This window comes from Mus pahari, chromosome 18, assembly GCF_900095145.1.
Source record: "Mus pahari chromosome 18, PAHARI_EIJ_v1.1, whole genome shotgun sequence".
NCBI classification, from domain to species: Eukaryota; Metazoa; Chordata; class Mammalia; order Rodentia; family Muridae; genus Mus; species Mus pahari.
Genome location: NC_034607.1, coordinates 3,477,323 through 3,492,236, shown reverse-complemented (window position 1 = coordinate 3,492,236; position 14,914 = coordinate 3,477,323). Strand labels below are relative to the sequence as shown.

General features: G+C 52.6%; 1 protein-coding gene across 2 annotated transcripts; it reads right to left on the bottom strand.

Moving 5' to 3' along the window:
* Positions 1-3,645: 3,645 nt before the first annotated feature.
* Cdsn (corneodesmosin) lies at positions 3,646-8,484 on the bottom strand. Of its 2 annotated transcripts, XM_021218597.1 has the most exons (4): positions 8,400-8,484; positions 5,625-5,885; positions 5,396-5,543; positions 3,646-5,365 (listed from the first exon to the last, which is right to left on the bottom strand). In XM_021218597.1, exons 1-4 carry the CDS (start codon positions 8,482-8,484, stop codon positions 4,285-4,287), a joined length of 1,575 nt encoding a protein of 524 aa, XP_021074256.1. In that variant the 3' UTR covers positions 3,646-4,284. The 2 variants fall into 2 exon arrangements, with proteins under 2 accessions (XP_021074256.1, XP_021074255.1); XM_021218596.1 differs by having other exon boundaries at positions 3,646-5,885.
* Positions 8,485-14,914: the final 6,430 nt, after the last annotated feature.

Sequence of the window (14,914 nt, the reverse complement as noted above, 5' to 3'; positions counted from 1 at the left end):
AAAAAAAAAAAAAAAAAAACAAATACCCCACAATAGAGCGCTTGCCTGGCATACAATAATTCGGTCCCCATCACTTTGAAAAATAAATAAATAAACAGCCAGGTATGGTGGCACACGCCTTTGATCCTTACACGCCTGAGGCAGATACAGGCGGATCTCTGTGAGTTAGAAGCCAGCCTGATCTACACAGCAAGTTTCAGGACAGCCAGGACTACATAGAGAGACCCTGTCTCAAAAAAAAAAAAAACAACCAACAGTGAGCCCAGCATCCTGCTCAGCCCTGTGACCTCTCCTCAGTTCCTCCATGAGGCTCAGAACCGGGCAGATGCTAGACCCATGCTCTTGAACTTGACCTGTGAGCTAAATTGACCTCTATTGGTACACATTCCTAGGTCTCAGGTGTTTTATTATAGCAACAGAAAGTGAACTCGTGCAAATATACGTGCGGGGGGCCTGGGGGTGTGGCTCAGGGGCTGGGGGTGTGGTTCTGTTGCTAGCGTCCCCGCCTGGCAAGCACAAAGCCCTGCACCCAGTTCCTGTACCCCCCCCCCGTAAGACTGTATGCCCCCCGTAAGACTGTATGCCGTGGTGCACACCTGTAATCACAACACTCGGGAGGTAGAGGCAGGAGGATCAGGAGCTCAGAGTCACCCTTAGTGTCCTAGTGAGGGTTTCTAATGCTGTGATGAAACACCATGACCAAAGATAAGGACAGGGCTTGTTTGGATCACACTTGCATGCCACTGTTCATCACCAAAGGAAGACGGGTCAGAAGCTCAAACAGGATAGGACCCTGAAGACAGGAGGTGGTTCAGAAGCCGTGAGGAGTGTTACTGACTGGCCTGCTCAGCCTACTTTCTTATAGAACCCAGGACCGCCAGCTCAGGAATAGCATCGCTCATATGGGCCCTCCCACACTGATCTCCAATTTAAAAAATGACCTACCGGCTTGCCTTCGGGTCCATCTTATGGAGGAACATTCTCAATTAAGGCTCCTCCTCCCTGCTCTCTCTAACTTGGGTCAAATTGACATAAGACTAGCCAAGGTACTCAACTTCATAGTGAGCTCAAGGCCAGACTGAGCCACATTAAATCTTGTCTCAAAAATTAAATAATATATATGTGTGTGTCTTAGTCGGGGTTTGTATTCCTGCACAAAACATCTTGACCAGGAAGTAAGTTGGGGAGGAAAGGATTTATTCAGCTTACACTTCCACATTGCTGTGCATCACCAAAGGAAGTCAGGACAGGGACTCACAGGGGAAGGAACTTGGAGGCAGGAGCTGATGCAGAGGCCATGGAGGGTGCTGCTTACTGGCTTGCTTCCCCTGGCTTGCTCAACTTGATTTCTTATAGAACCCAGGACCACCAGCCTAGGGATGGCACCACCCACCGTCGGCCCTCCCACCCTTGATCACTAATTGAGAAAATGCCTTATAGCTGGATCTCATGGAGGCATTTCCTCAAGGGAGGCTCCTTTCTCTGTGATAACTCCAGTTTGTGTCAAGTTGGCACACAAAACCAGCCAGTACAATGTCTTTGAAATGTTTATAGTAAGAGGAGCTTATTGTTGTTTTATAATACTGGGACTTGAACCCACGTCCTTACGCATGCTAGGTGACCACTCTACCACTAAGCTATGCCCCACCCTTCTCCCTGTTTGAAGTAAGGTCTGACGAAGCCTTCAGCTCGTTCTGTATCCCGGGCTGGCTTCAAACTTGTCATTTTCTTGCTTCAGGTTTCCCAATAGCTGGGATTACAGGCATATACCACTAGGCACACTTAATAAAAAGTGTTTAGTTGCCTTTTTAATTTTTAAAACTAATGTTTGTGCATGTAGTACGTGCACATGGCACGGCATGCATGTGGAGGTACAAAGACAGTTTGTGGAGTTGGTTCTCTCCCTCCACCTTTATATGGGTTCTGGGGATCAAACTCAAGTTGCCAGCCTTGCGGGGCAAGCTTCTTTACCCACTGAGCCATCTTGCTGACCCTTGACCCCGTTTGTTCTCTCAGTGTCCCTGGCTGCCTGAGGACACACACTGACTATAGGCTGATTTCTCTAGCTCCACCCCTACACCATCATCACCAGCCATCTGTAATAAGCCCTTCCCTGAGCTAGCCAGCAGGGAACCTTAGAGCTTAGTTCCCGGTTTTGAGGTGACATACACCAACTGTGCCCAATTTTGGTTTTGTTATCTTGAGACAGGGACTCACTATGTAGCTCTGGCTCTATCGGAGCTTTGTAGACCAGACGCACAGACACTTACCTGCCACTGCCTCCCAAGTGCTGGGATTAGAGGCATGTGCCACCATGCTTGCTTTGGCTTTGCCCACATGTTTAACGTGAACTGTACCAGAGACTAGAGGAGTCCCATGTAAGTGTCAGCTTCTCCTGCCTGAGGTTCTCATCCTTGGAGACTCTGAGGGCCGTGCCTCCTGGCACTGTCTGGACCAACAAGTGTGTGTGTGTGTGTGTGTGTGTGTGTGTGTGTATAATATATATATATATATATATATATATATATATATATATATATATTCATGTATATGAGTACACCACTGTAGCTGTTTTTAGACACACCAGAAGAGGGCAAGAGGGCATCAGGTCCCATTACAGATGGTTGTGAGCCACATGTGGTTGCTGGGATTTGAACTCAGGACCTCTGGGAGAGCAGTCAGTGCTCTTAAGCTCTGAGCCATTCAGCGGACCGATGACTCTTCAGTAATGACGAAAACAGGATTATCTGCAATCCTGCTTGGCCCTAGTAGACCTTGAAGCCTGACTTAGATCCCAGGGCCTCTGTGGTCAGTTCAGGGTGAAGCCACTGTGGACTTAGCACCTGCTCTCTCCTTCCTAATGGGAGGGGGAAAGGCCAGACATGAGGGCAGAAGTGAGCCTTGTGCATGGAACGAGGATCTTCCTAGAGGGACACATACACACCCTTCTGTCCTTCCCAGGTTAGTGTCTGCCACAGTGCTCTCACCACAGAGCTTGGGCTGAGGAGGTGACACTGTGGCTTTGTCTATCACAGAACCTCATTAAGTAGGCCGGTGAGTCACCCGTCACGCTAAGATGTTTTCTCTCCCCACCCCCAGCTCCCAGAACACCCAGGCTCCTGCTCAGTGTTCAGGAATCTTGCCTGGCCTGGTCCAGCGTCCCAGAAACTCAAGATCGGCATTATGGCCTCCCAGAGATGACAGAGTTTAGAAGGTGAGGCTCACTCATGGAGAAGCTAGGTGGGAGAGAAGGAGAGAATGAGGGCTTTTTGGAAGGAAGGGAGAACTCCAGTGTCCGTGGGATGCACAGAGGGGACAAATTTCTTGGAGGTGAGACATAATGAGGAAGGATCTGGACAGCAGGCAACTCGGTTGTCAGCTCGATCAATATTTATTGTTTTCCTTCTCTGTGGGAGGGGTAATATAGGAAACACTGAGCCAAGATATGAATGGAAATGGGTGACGTGGGCCCTCTAGAGGCACAGGAGGTGTACTACCAGGCCCTCCAGAGGCACGGGAGGTGTACTACCAGGCCCTCCAGAGGCACGGGAGGTGTACTACCAGGTCCTCCAGAGGCACGAAGGTGTACTACCCAGGTACTAAGAAGAGACCTAGGACCCCCAAGAAGGCAAATAGTCTGCACAAAGTCCACAAAGTTTATTGAGCCCTGTCTAGGATCCAGAGGGAGCTGGGAGTCTGTGCCAGATTCTGTAGATGCCCTGGGGTACACACGCACAGAGTAACATCTTTGCTTTGGGTGAAGCACAACCAGGCAGAAACTGACATGGAGAGCTGGAGAGGGGGAGGCACGGGTGTGCTGGGAATGGGTCTGGTAGGGTGTGGTGAGACTCATGATGAATGGTGGGAACCTAACAATTTAGAGGGCTGGCTGAACGGATGGCGGGAGACGTGCAGTTTGGTTCTCAAGTGATGGATTGGACTTTGCCTTATTTGGCAAATGGGGAGAGGCAGGCTTGACCTTTCCGGGCACCCAAGGTTGAGGTGTGCGTTCAAGGACTTCTCAGTCAAGAACCTGAAAAAGTGCGTTTTAAGGCAGGTAGTCGGGCAGAGAGAACACTCCAGTGGCATGGTGCAGAAGCAACAGGAAAGGCGGAGGAGGAGGATGGAGTCTACCATTTGGAGTGTTGAATAAAGTCAAGAGCATCATCCGGCTAACCGCAGCACGTGAGGCAGCTCTCTCGGGAGAAGGGCAAGAAACTGGGCCCCTGGACGTCTTCTAGTTGGGAAGTGTCTGGCAATTGGAAAATAGCTGACATGCGTGACTTAAGACTTCTCAAGTGGCTCTCCCTGTGGCTCTCCCTGTGGCTCTCCCTGTGGCAGAGAAATTTTGGGATCCATTAACTGGGGCCCCAAAGGCTTCATTTGGGTCAGAATGTTGCGGATGGAACGGCAGGGCACTCTTCCAGGGCTGTTGAGGCCACAGATCTTGACACGCACGGAGGGGACAGGCTGAGGAGAGCCATTCTGACCCCCATTCAACGTGGAAGAGGGAACAGAAAGGCAGGGGTAACCGGAAGAGGTAGATTTGCCGCCGCAGGGCTGAAGGACGATTTGGCCAGAGGAGCTTCCCCCACTGATGGAGCCGGTGCTTGGTGAGGAGCAGGGCCCCTGGGAAAGACCACCGCTGCAGGGGTGGTAGGAGGTACTGGAGCTGCTGGAGGAGATCTGAATTCTCGTACCCGAGCAAGGTCCCTTAGAGCTGACAGAGCCAGTGCCACAGGGCTGAGCCCCGCCAGAGCCCACGGGCTGAACCCCGCCAGAGCCCACGGGCTGGAACACAACGCCCACTGGGTAGCCACTGGAACTGGAAGAGCTGTAGCTGGGGATGATGGGGTTGCTAGAGAAGTACTTGCCCTCAGAGACTGGGGGCCCAGCTGCAAAGGAGGGGGCCCCTGGCGAGCCCCTGATAGGGTTGTCCTTGGTGAAGTAGCCCACGGGGTAGATTTTACCCCCACTGTAGGTCATGCCTGGCACCAGGTAACTGTTGGCAGAGCCACCCACCACCTCATAGCCGCCATAGGGTTTCTGGACAGAGGTGATGGGAGGGCAGGGCTTGCCTGAGGGGCCTCCATTGCTACAGGGCATGCCTTGAAACCCAGGGCCACCAGAGCCATGTTGCTCCACCACCACCACTACAGGTCTCTGGCCACCGGATACGGTGTGGGTGCCAGAGATGTAGGGCCCTTTGTGTGTGATGACAGGCCCCCCGCTGCAGGGAGAGTCGGGCGAGTTGGAACTACAGGGCCGCAGGTTGGAGCTGCTGCTCTGGGAAGTGTACGAGCCTCCAGACTGAGAAGTGCCTGATGTTTTGTCTCCGGTTGGCAGAGCAGAGCCACTTCCGGGTCTGTCCCGACTGCTTCCTGAACTTCCGGACTGAGAACTGCTGCTTACCCATTGAGAACTGCTGCTTACCCATCTTCCTGACTGAGAGCCACTGCTGCCTGACTGGGAGCTGCTGCTTCCTGACTGAGAGCCACTGCTTCCTGACTGGGAGCCGCTGCTTCCTGACTGAGAGCCACTGCCTCCTGACTGAGAGCCACTGCCTCCTGACTGAGAGCCACTGCCTCCTGACTGAGAGCCACTGCCTCCTGACTGAGAGCCACTGCCTCCTGACTGGGAGCCGCCAGAGCCAAAAGAGTAGCTACTCTGGGAATACCCTGTTCCTGGTTTATATATTAAGGATCCTGAAGAACCTCCCTGGGAGCTGCTGGATCCACCATGGCTGCTGAAACTGCTGGATCCGCCTTGGCTGCTGATGCTGTTGGAGCCAGTCTTTCCAATGAGACAAGGGTCATTCGGGGAGGTGATCCTCGTGGGGTCCTTACAGGGGTCAGAGAGGGTTCCAATGCTCTTAGCCAAGATTCCTGGGGATGAGAGCAGTGATCTGTAAATATCTCTTACTCACCCATCAGCCCCATCCCCGTCATGTGCCCAATATCTCCCAAGAGGAACCCAGGCAAGTTCAAAGGTAGAGAAGGGAAAACCTGGCTATTGGCTTTGAAGGTGGAAGGACCAGGGAAGTTTCATTGTCTAAGCAGTGGGAGATGAGCTTTTCTAAGAGCTCCAACTTTTCCTAGAAAAACAGATGCCGAAACTCTGAGGAGGTGGCAGTTGAAGGCATACCCTTCATAGTAGGCAAGGGAGCAAATAAATCAGAAACGAGACAGAGTGGAGGCTGAAGCTATGGGGCAGGGCAGTCTGAGGCAATTGTGGGTCAGATCACAGAACCAAACGTAAGAAAAGAGGGGCCCAGCAGGGTTTGGGGGCACTGGCTTAGGATGCACAAGGCCCTAGATGTGATGGGGAAGGGTGCTGAGCCAGAAAAGAAACAGACGACCCCAGGAAACGATAAAGCTAATGCAGAGGTGCCCGTTCACAGAGGAGGAGCACACTTACAGCCGCCAGCTCCCTAGTGAGAGTCCAGACTGCACGAGGGGTGGCATCCCTGCTTCCTGTCCCAACTGTGGCCATTCCAGTAAATCAGGGTGGGGGCCAGAATGTGGGGGCACTCACCTGTTGCTTCAGAACCTGCCAGTACCAGTGTGACAGGACACTGCACCCTGAGCCACCCATGTTCTCACTGTCCCAACCCAGGGATAGGTGCATGAACCCTTCGCTAAAGCACATGACCACTATCAATCTCAACCCCGGCCTGGCATTCATACGTAGCCGCTGCCCCCATTCCCCTCCACATTGAAGACTCTTGCGACTTTGAATCATCTTTAGGACTATCCTCCACTAACTCTCTGCTCCCAGCCCCATGCTCCTCTTCCCTCAGTCGGTCTGCACAGCTCTCACCTCAGTGCCTTCTGCCCACCCCAGCCCCTTCAGAGCTACGCATCAGCAAGTGACTAGCCTTTTCGGGTTTATATATTCAGTAAGGCAAAGTTGGCCACGCCTCCCTACAGGCCACTGTGAAGACCATGTGACATCTCTCTGGACCGTATATGAAAAAAGCAAACTAGACATCGCAGTTCATAATCAATACTCATACAAGAGCAGTCCACCGGCAGCCAGACGGCTACCACCGGCCACTTCCCCAACCCCATCTCAAAAAGAAAAGCTCTGAATGCTGGACAGTGGTAGCACAAGCCTTTAATCCCAGCACTTGGAACACAGAGGCAGGGTCTTGGATCTCTGGTCTCTGAGTTCAAGGCCCGCCGGGTCTACAGAGCAAGTTTCAGAATAACCGGAGCTACACACAGGAGGAGGAGGAGAAAAAGAAAGAAAGAAAGAAAGAAAGAAAGAAAGAAAGAAAGAAAGAAGGAAGGAAGGAAGGAAGGAAGGAAGGAAGGAAGGAAGGAAGGAAGGAAGGAAGGAAAGAAAGAAAGAAAGAAAGANGAAGGAAGGAAGGAAGGAAGGAAGGAAGGAAAGAAAGAAAGAAAGAAAGAAAGAAAGAAAGAAAGAAAGAAAGAAAGAAAGAAAGAAAGAAAGAAAAGCAGGCCCTGGTTTACCCCCACAACAAACCCTTCCCTTGCCTCTGTCCCTCTAACTTAACACAGGCCACAAGCCACCCAACCTTGGCTCAGGTTCCTGGACACCCTGCCTCTAAGTGCAATCTAGAGCCAGTTTCCTTCTGGATCCTCAGCTGCAGAGTGGGAACAGGGAGTCTACCCTGCATATCTCAAAATGCTAATGTATTTAAAGTGCCAGCTACAGTGTAGCATTTCAAAGGCTCTGGGCTGAGGGTGGTACATGTCTGCAATCCTAGCTCTCAGGAGGCTGAGTTGGAGGCCAGGCTGGGCTACAAAGCAAGACCTTGTGTCCAAAAAAGAAGAAAACGAATGAAAGAAAACAAAAAGGACCAAAGGTCCTAGATCACTTAGCCAGCATGAGGCCTGTGGCTTCACTCCCAGAACCTCAGTAAAAAATAAAATAAAACACTTAAGAAAATAAATAAATACATGCAAGTTAATCTGACTAAAATGCTTGTAAAGGAGAGCTCTGAAAATGGTAGCAATTGTTACTTCTGTAAAATGGGCTGACTGTATCTTCAGGAGGTCATATATAGCCACCTAGAACTTCTTTGGCTGTGTCACATGCATCATTTGAGTCAGAAACTGAAGCTAGATGATATTATCCCCCCCTCTAGGTTTCAGAAACAAGCTCAGAACGGCTTGGAGGATGGCCTGGCTGCAGACTGCTCACCTGCTCAGCCACTGTGGCAGGCAAAGAACAAAAGAATTTGCCTGCAGTGACCACAGGGAGCCAGCAAGGATGAGGAATGTCCCAGATAGAAAGGTCAGAGTCTAGACCCCTGCCTATGCCCTTGTTAGGCCTCTCCTGGACCCTGTGCTCTAGACACTGGATCCCCCTAGCATCCCTGACCCATGGTCTGCATCCCATACTGTCCCCCTCCCAAGGCCCCAGACTCCTACCTGGCAGAATAAGTCCGGCCATCAGCAATGCCATCAGCCCGTGCCCTCCCACACTCCCCATCCGGGGTGCCCGAGAGGAACCCATTGTGCACAGTGTGGCCTCCTGACTGACAGAAGTTCGTGGGCACCGGGACCTTTATGCCGGGCTGGACATTCTCTGGGCAGGAGTCACTGTGGGGAGGAGGAGGGGTGGAGGGGGAGGCTGCCTGAGGGAAGTTGGTGTGGCAGGAGAAGCTGAGGCAATCCAGTGTCACATCTGCCTACTCAGCAGAAGAGGTGGCTGCGGTGCAGGGGACCTGGAGCCACTGGGCACTAGCCCCTACCCCAGCTGGCCTTCCTTAGCTCTCCATTGCCTAATCCAGAACCAGGTGCTCTGCCCCCGGGCCACATCCTGGAAGCTGGCCACTCTCGCCCAGGGACCCGGTCACCCTGCTCTTCCCTCCCTGGCTTGCCCAAGGCCCATCCTCCCAGTGTCCCTCCATTGAAGAAGAGTGGACAGCACAGCTTACCCTCCTGGCCCTGAGAAGCACCCTGCCTGCCCCTGCTTACCCTTGCTCAGCCCACTATACAACACAACCGGGGGCTCACACTGTAGCTCCTATCAGCCTGGTACCCCTGGATCCCATGCCTTGGCCTTCTCCTGCTTCGGATCTGAAGACCAGCCCTCCCCTCCCTCCCCGGACTCCCCTAAAGCCACTGCCAGGCACCAGCCCGCCACAGGCCTATTAAAGTGTCCCCATTACCAAGCAAGCCTTTTTTTTTTCCTTTCAGAAACTGGGCATCCATACACTGAAAACCTGCGGGCTCTTTTCTGGGGGCTATTGGGTCAGCGGGGAGAGGGAGTATTGGGTACCGGAGCTTGGACTAGGGAGAGGCCTGGGTTGGGACCCCTGTCATAGCTGAGCCTCGGTGACTCACGGGCCACTCACAGTCCCCATCCCATGGTAGTGACCCAGACTAAGGAGGATGAGCAAGAGGCCAATAAGGCTAATTGGGAAGGTGGTGGCCAGGTTGCCCATTAGCCTGCTCCTCGGCCTACATGGGCAAACAGAAAGCAGGCTTGTCCCTGAGTAGGATAAAGGACAGCCAGAGCAGCTCCTGGGTCCCTGGAGAACAGAAGGACAGAGGCCTGGGACCCAGCAAGAGGAAGAGAGTTTTCCCTGAACCGATGTCCTTCCCTCCTCATGTAGTGCAGGCCCCACCCCAGCCCATTGCTCACTAGTATTGTGGGAGTAATCAGTTTCAGAGGAAGGGCCCCGAGTTTCCCTTGCTCGGCCCCTCCTTCTTTCCAGATGTCCATCTCTTCACAAGGTATCTCTGTCCCTCCAGACCTCGGCTTGGCCCCTCCCTCTCTCCCTGCCCTGCCCTGTTCTGGGCCATGCGGTAGTAAAATGTGGCCTGTGTCAGGACTGTCTGACACGCCAGCTCTCCCCGTGCCACGCAGGACAAAAGCACTTCAAACGGTTGGTATAAGCCACCGAGTTCTTGTTTGTTTAAAAAATCTAAAAGACCATACGCAGGCTGGAGAGTTGGCTCTGCGGTTAAGACTGCTCTTCCAGAGGTTCTGAGTTCAATTCCCGGTAATCACATGGTGGCTCACAACCGTCTGTAATGGGGATCTGATGCCCTCCTCTGGTGTGTCTGAAGACAGCTACAATGTACTCAGATAAAGAAAACAAATAAATCGAGAGAGAGAGAGAGAGAGAGAGAGAGAGAGAGAGAGAGAGAGAGCACTGCTGCTCAGCACTGTCTAGCCCTTCACTTCTCACTGGTGCCTAGAGGAGAAGATGGAAGGGGAAGAGGTCCAGGGAGCACCGCAGAGAGTAGAGACCAGAACAACAAGCCCTGAGATGGGTAGTGGACAGTTTTATGTATTAGTGCACCACATGCATGTAGTTCCTGAAAAGGCCAGGAGAGGGCGTTGGCTGCCCCTGGGACTGGAGTTACAGATGGTTGTTAGCCTGCGTGGAAAGTGCCGGAAATCAAAGCCAGGTCCTCTGGAAGAGCAGTCAGTGCTCTTCACTGCTGAACCATCTCTCTAGCCCACTGGAATTATTTGAAATATTGACTGCTTTCAAACAGGAGATGATCAGAGAGAATAAATTAAACAGGACCAAAATGCAGTCCCCTGCAGCGTGACTCCCTGGCTGGAGCTCTCCGCTCCTCTCGCCAGACATTCACTCTCAGCCCTCACCCCCTCTCGACTGTGTATTCCCTTTGGAAAGGCAAGCCAGACATTCACTCTCAGCCCTCACCCTGAGACAGGGATAATGGAGAGGCTGCTCTTTCTGGAGCCTGCGAAGTCTCCCCAGCCCCTCCCTAGACTCTCAGGCCCCAGCTAGGATCTGGGGAAGGAGTAGGGCCGAGGCAGGGTGAGGAGTGGCGGGGACAGGACAGGGAAAGGAGCCTTTGTGGTCTGAGAATGTGGGCATCCCCAAATGGGTGGAGAAAAAACAAACCGCTTTCCAGCACAGCTTCCCCCGAGCCTCAGAGTAGGCACCGTCTTGTTTTCTTCTTCACATTCCTCCCTGTTGCCGTCAGACCTTGGCCAACACAGCCAGGCTGGGGGAGGCACAGTCTCTCTCGGCCTCGCGCCAGCTCCCAGCCACCCACGCAGTCACGTTCCTCACCCAGCCTCTCTCCTGTCTTCTCTGTCCACCCTCTTCCCATCCTTCACCGCCCTGCCCATATCTGGGACCTAGAAGCCTCAATCTGTTCTCTGTGTTAGTACAGAAAGCCTGTCTGTTCCCCCTTATCCAGTCTCCCTCCCTCCCTGTCCATCATCCGCAGTCTAAAAATAGTGCATGGAATGGGGTGGAGGGATGGCTCAGTGGTTAAGGGCACTGGCTGCTCACCCATAAGGAGCTCACAAATCCAACTCCAGTTCCAGGGGATGGTCTCTGGTGCACGCACACGATGCACCTACACACATCAATACACTTTAAGTAAATATTTCTAAAAACTGTAACAATGCAGTAAATTGCAGGAATAAGCAATACAGTATATCGTTATAATTGTTATGCTTAATTGTTTATCTCTTATTGGGTCTAATTCATAAATTAACCTTACCATAGTGTACAGCGGATGTTTGAGGCTACCTCAGGCATCATTAGGCTCTTGGCCTGTACCCCCTGCAGATAAAGGGGCTGCTATTCTCGGCCAGGTCTCTCCCTGTCGCCATAAACCCTGTCAACTCAGGCTGCAAAACCCTAATGCCAGTGGGGATGGGAAGTGCAGGCAAGGGGTGTTAACTGAGTGACTGCACAGGCCAGGGTTACCTCTGGAGACTGCTCGCTGGCTGGCAGAGGGAGACTGGCTGGGCGCTCTGTCAGAGCGTGAGTGCCTCGTGTCGTGGATTGACTGGGTAAGAAACTGGATAGTGGAGAGCAATCCTTCCCCCCCCCCCCCCGAGGAAACCCAAGGTCAAAGCAAGAGGAAACCCAAGGTCAAAGCGCCAGCCTTCGATGGGTAAGAATTCCACAGAAGGGGGTCTTGGTAGGCGCAGGATTAGGCTGGGGGAAAGGAAGTGAATGACAAAGAGGAAAGGCTGAGAGGAGCCTTCCTGTGTAAGGACAGTTGGAGAGAGGTTGTCCTTAGCTCCTCCCTTCTCTTCCTCAGTCCTCAAGGAGGTGACAGTCCTGGCCCCCTCCCACTGGGCATGTCCCCAGAGCTGTTTTTCCTGTAGTGGGGATGGGCCCTGATGAAGAGCACTGAGGGACAGGATTTGTCTGTGTGTTCAGTCTCTACCAGGCTAGGCCCCTGTGACAGAAATATAGCTCCCAGGGTTCTCATCTCTCTCAGCTTCACTCATCCCTAGGAGCACTCTACTGGCATTCCTGGGAGCATACTACTAGCATCCCTGGGAGCACTCTGCTGGCATCTCTGGGAACACTCTGCTGGTATCTTGGAAGCATTCTGCTGGTATCCCTGGGAGCACTCTGCTGGAATCTTGGGAGCACTCTGCTGGCATCTCTGGGAATGCTCTGCTGGCATCTTGGGAGCACTTTGCTGGCATCCATGGGAGCACTCTGCTGGCATCTACAGTTTCTACCCTATGGGAGACAACCAGCTTTCTTCACTCTCTCCTCACACAGCCCCTGCAACCTGTCTGGCTCCCAAACACAGGGAACATTTCCATAGGACCTCAGACTCTGGGACAGTGAGCGACATATGTGTGTACCTGAATTGCCAGCATTCATCCTTAGGAGGCACTTGGTGATGCGGGGTGCGTGTATTACATATATGTTCATGTGGGTGTGTCCGAACACATGCACACGGAAGCCACAGGTCTACATTGAGCATCTTCTCAGTTACCATCTACCTTTTAAATCTGTTCTTTGCAGTCAAGGTCTCTCACTGGCCTGTAGCTTGCTCACTCATTGGCCAGGCTGGCTGGATCCACCTGCCTACACCTCCCCCGCCCCTGGAATACAGGCTCTTGTGTAGATGCTATGGATTCAAACACAGGTTCTCAACCTTGCCAGGCAAGCACCTTACTGACAGAGCCATCTCCGAGGCCAGTGGTCGGTGGTGTGTTTTGGACTGTGGGTTGTGCCCAAGCCACACTGCCTCTTGCGGCTTCCTCAAGTGTATATAGTGCCTCTCTCTGGGTCTTATGCCTTCCTTCCTTCCTTTCTTCCTTCCTTCCTTCTTTCCTTCCTTCCTTCCTTCCTGGCTACCTGATGCCCCTCCCTTTCCTGCCAAATGCAAAACCCCAAGAAGTGCTGAGGGGGACCTCCAGGGGCGCCATGCTGGTGAGCAGAGAGCTGATACCCCGCCTAGCTATTGACTCCCTACTGGGCCTCAGTCTGTGCTGCCCTCATTCCTCCCAGGTGATTGACTCCCCTAAGCCACTCTTCTCCCCTTGTAGATTATATTTTCCTCCAAGGGAAGCAACATGTCTCTGACATCCAGCAATGCTCACCTGGCTTTCCCCTGAACCATGAAATGGTCAGATGCTGGGCTGGGATAGGGCAGTGCCCAATATTGGAAACCCCCTAGGGGATCCGATGGGTGTCCCTGACCCTTGTGTAACGCATTGCCCCTAGCTGGGAGTCACACTCTGAGAGCATCTATCCTACATTCCTCCCTCAGAAGGTTCTATAGTGTGAGCTGTTGTGAAATCTACTTCACTTTTCTGCCCCTCAGCTCCTACCATCTGTTTCCTCCAGGTCTTCCCTCACGAGATTCCATTTTCAACACTGCCTGAGCCTATCCTTCTCTTAGCCGCTCACTGATCCCTCCAGGGGACCCAAGTGAGGACAGGGTCAGAGACAAATGCATCTTCAGGCTTGAATTCTGAAAGGAAAAATTGGTAAATGGGGGCCCCATGCACCAGGCTTCCTGCACCTGGGCTCTTCTTCCCTCATATCACTCTCCCCAAAGCAGCACGGGGTCACCTGAGGTACAGCCGTGTTCCTTGAGCTCAATACGCGGCCCTGTTTAAGTGACATCTAATTTAGCCACCACCCCTCTCATCCTGTGAAGAGACACAGAAAGAGGGTGTGATTAGCTCTCAGATTAACAAACTATTTTCCTCTTGTCTGCTTGGTGGCACACGTGCCAGGGAAACCTGTGCTCATCACCTGCCAATCAACACGCCTATTAAGTAGTCATTCTTCCATTGTGCCCCAGAATGCTTTTTAATTGGTCATCCAGGATCGGAGGTCCAGATCCCTTCCCAGCCAGGGCTGAAATGCAAGAGAGGCTGAAGGAAGGGAACGAGGGAGGGTCTGACACAGTCAGATGGTTTCATGGCCTCCAGGGAGGCTTGAAGGACGGGTACTGAGAGAGACTTCTAGGCAGGCCAGCGTGACATCCCAGTGGATCATCTCTGCTCTTCTGTTCTCCCTGAAGTCTGGTAAGTCAGCTAGCACACCAGAGGAGCGGAGAACAAACCCAGCCCCTGGACACTGCAGCATTCTGATACCCTCATAGTAAGGTCCGCAGGTTCTCTGGGGCTCAAGGAGACAGAGAATCTCCTCCTCTGGAGTCACAAACATAAATCCAGAACAGCAGCACGACACCCTCTGCGTGCCCTGGAACACCGACCTGTAGGAAAACACTGAACTCTGCTAACTGCGCATGCCATACTCCCATGGTGCTTTGCTCCCTCGTTCCGGGCTGTTCTTGTCACCCATCATCTCCTCAGAAGGGTCTTTCGTGCCTTTTTTTACTTAAAAATATGTCGACTGGGAAGATGACTCAATTGGAGTCCAATCCCAGCACTCCTATGGAGAGACAGGAGGTAGAAATGCAAGAATCACCCCGAAGCCTGTGGACCACACAGCATAGAGTGTGCTATGTAGCAGATACCAGAGCGACCATGCCTCCACAGGGTGAAAGGAGAGAACCAGCTCCTGAAAATTACCTCCTGACCTCCACACATGCTCTGTGGCGCATGCACATAAACGATTTTGAGAGTTTGTCCTAGTTACCACATTCCCACCCTGCACTGCGAACCTGACTCACCAATTGTTTGTCTGTCTCTGCCTTTCTGTGTGTATGTATATGTA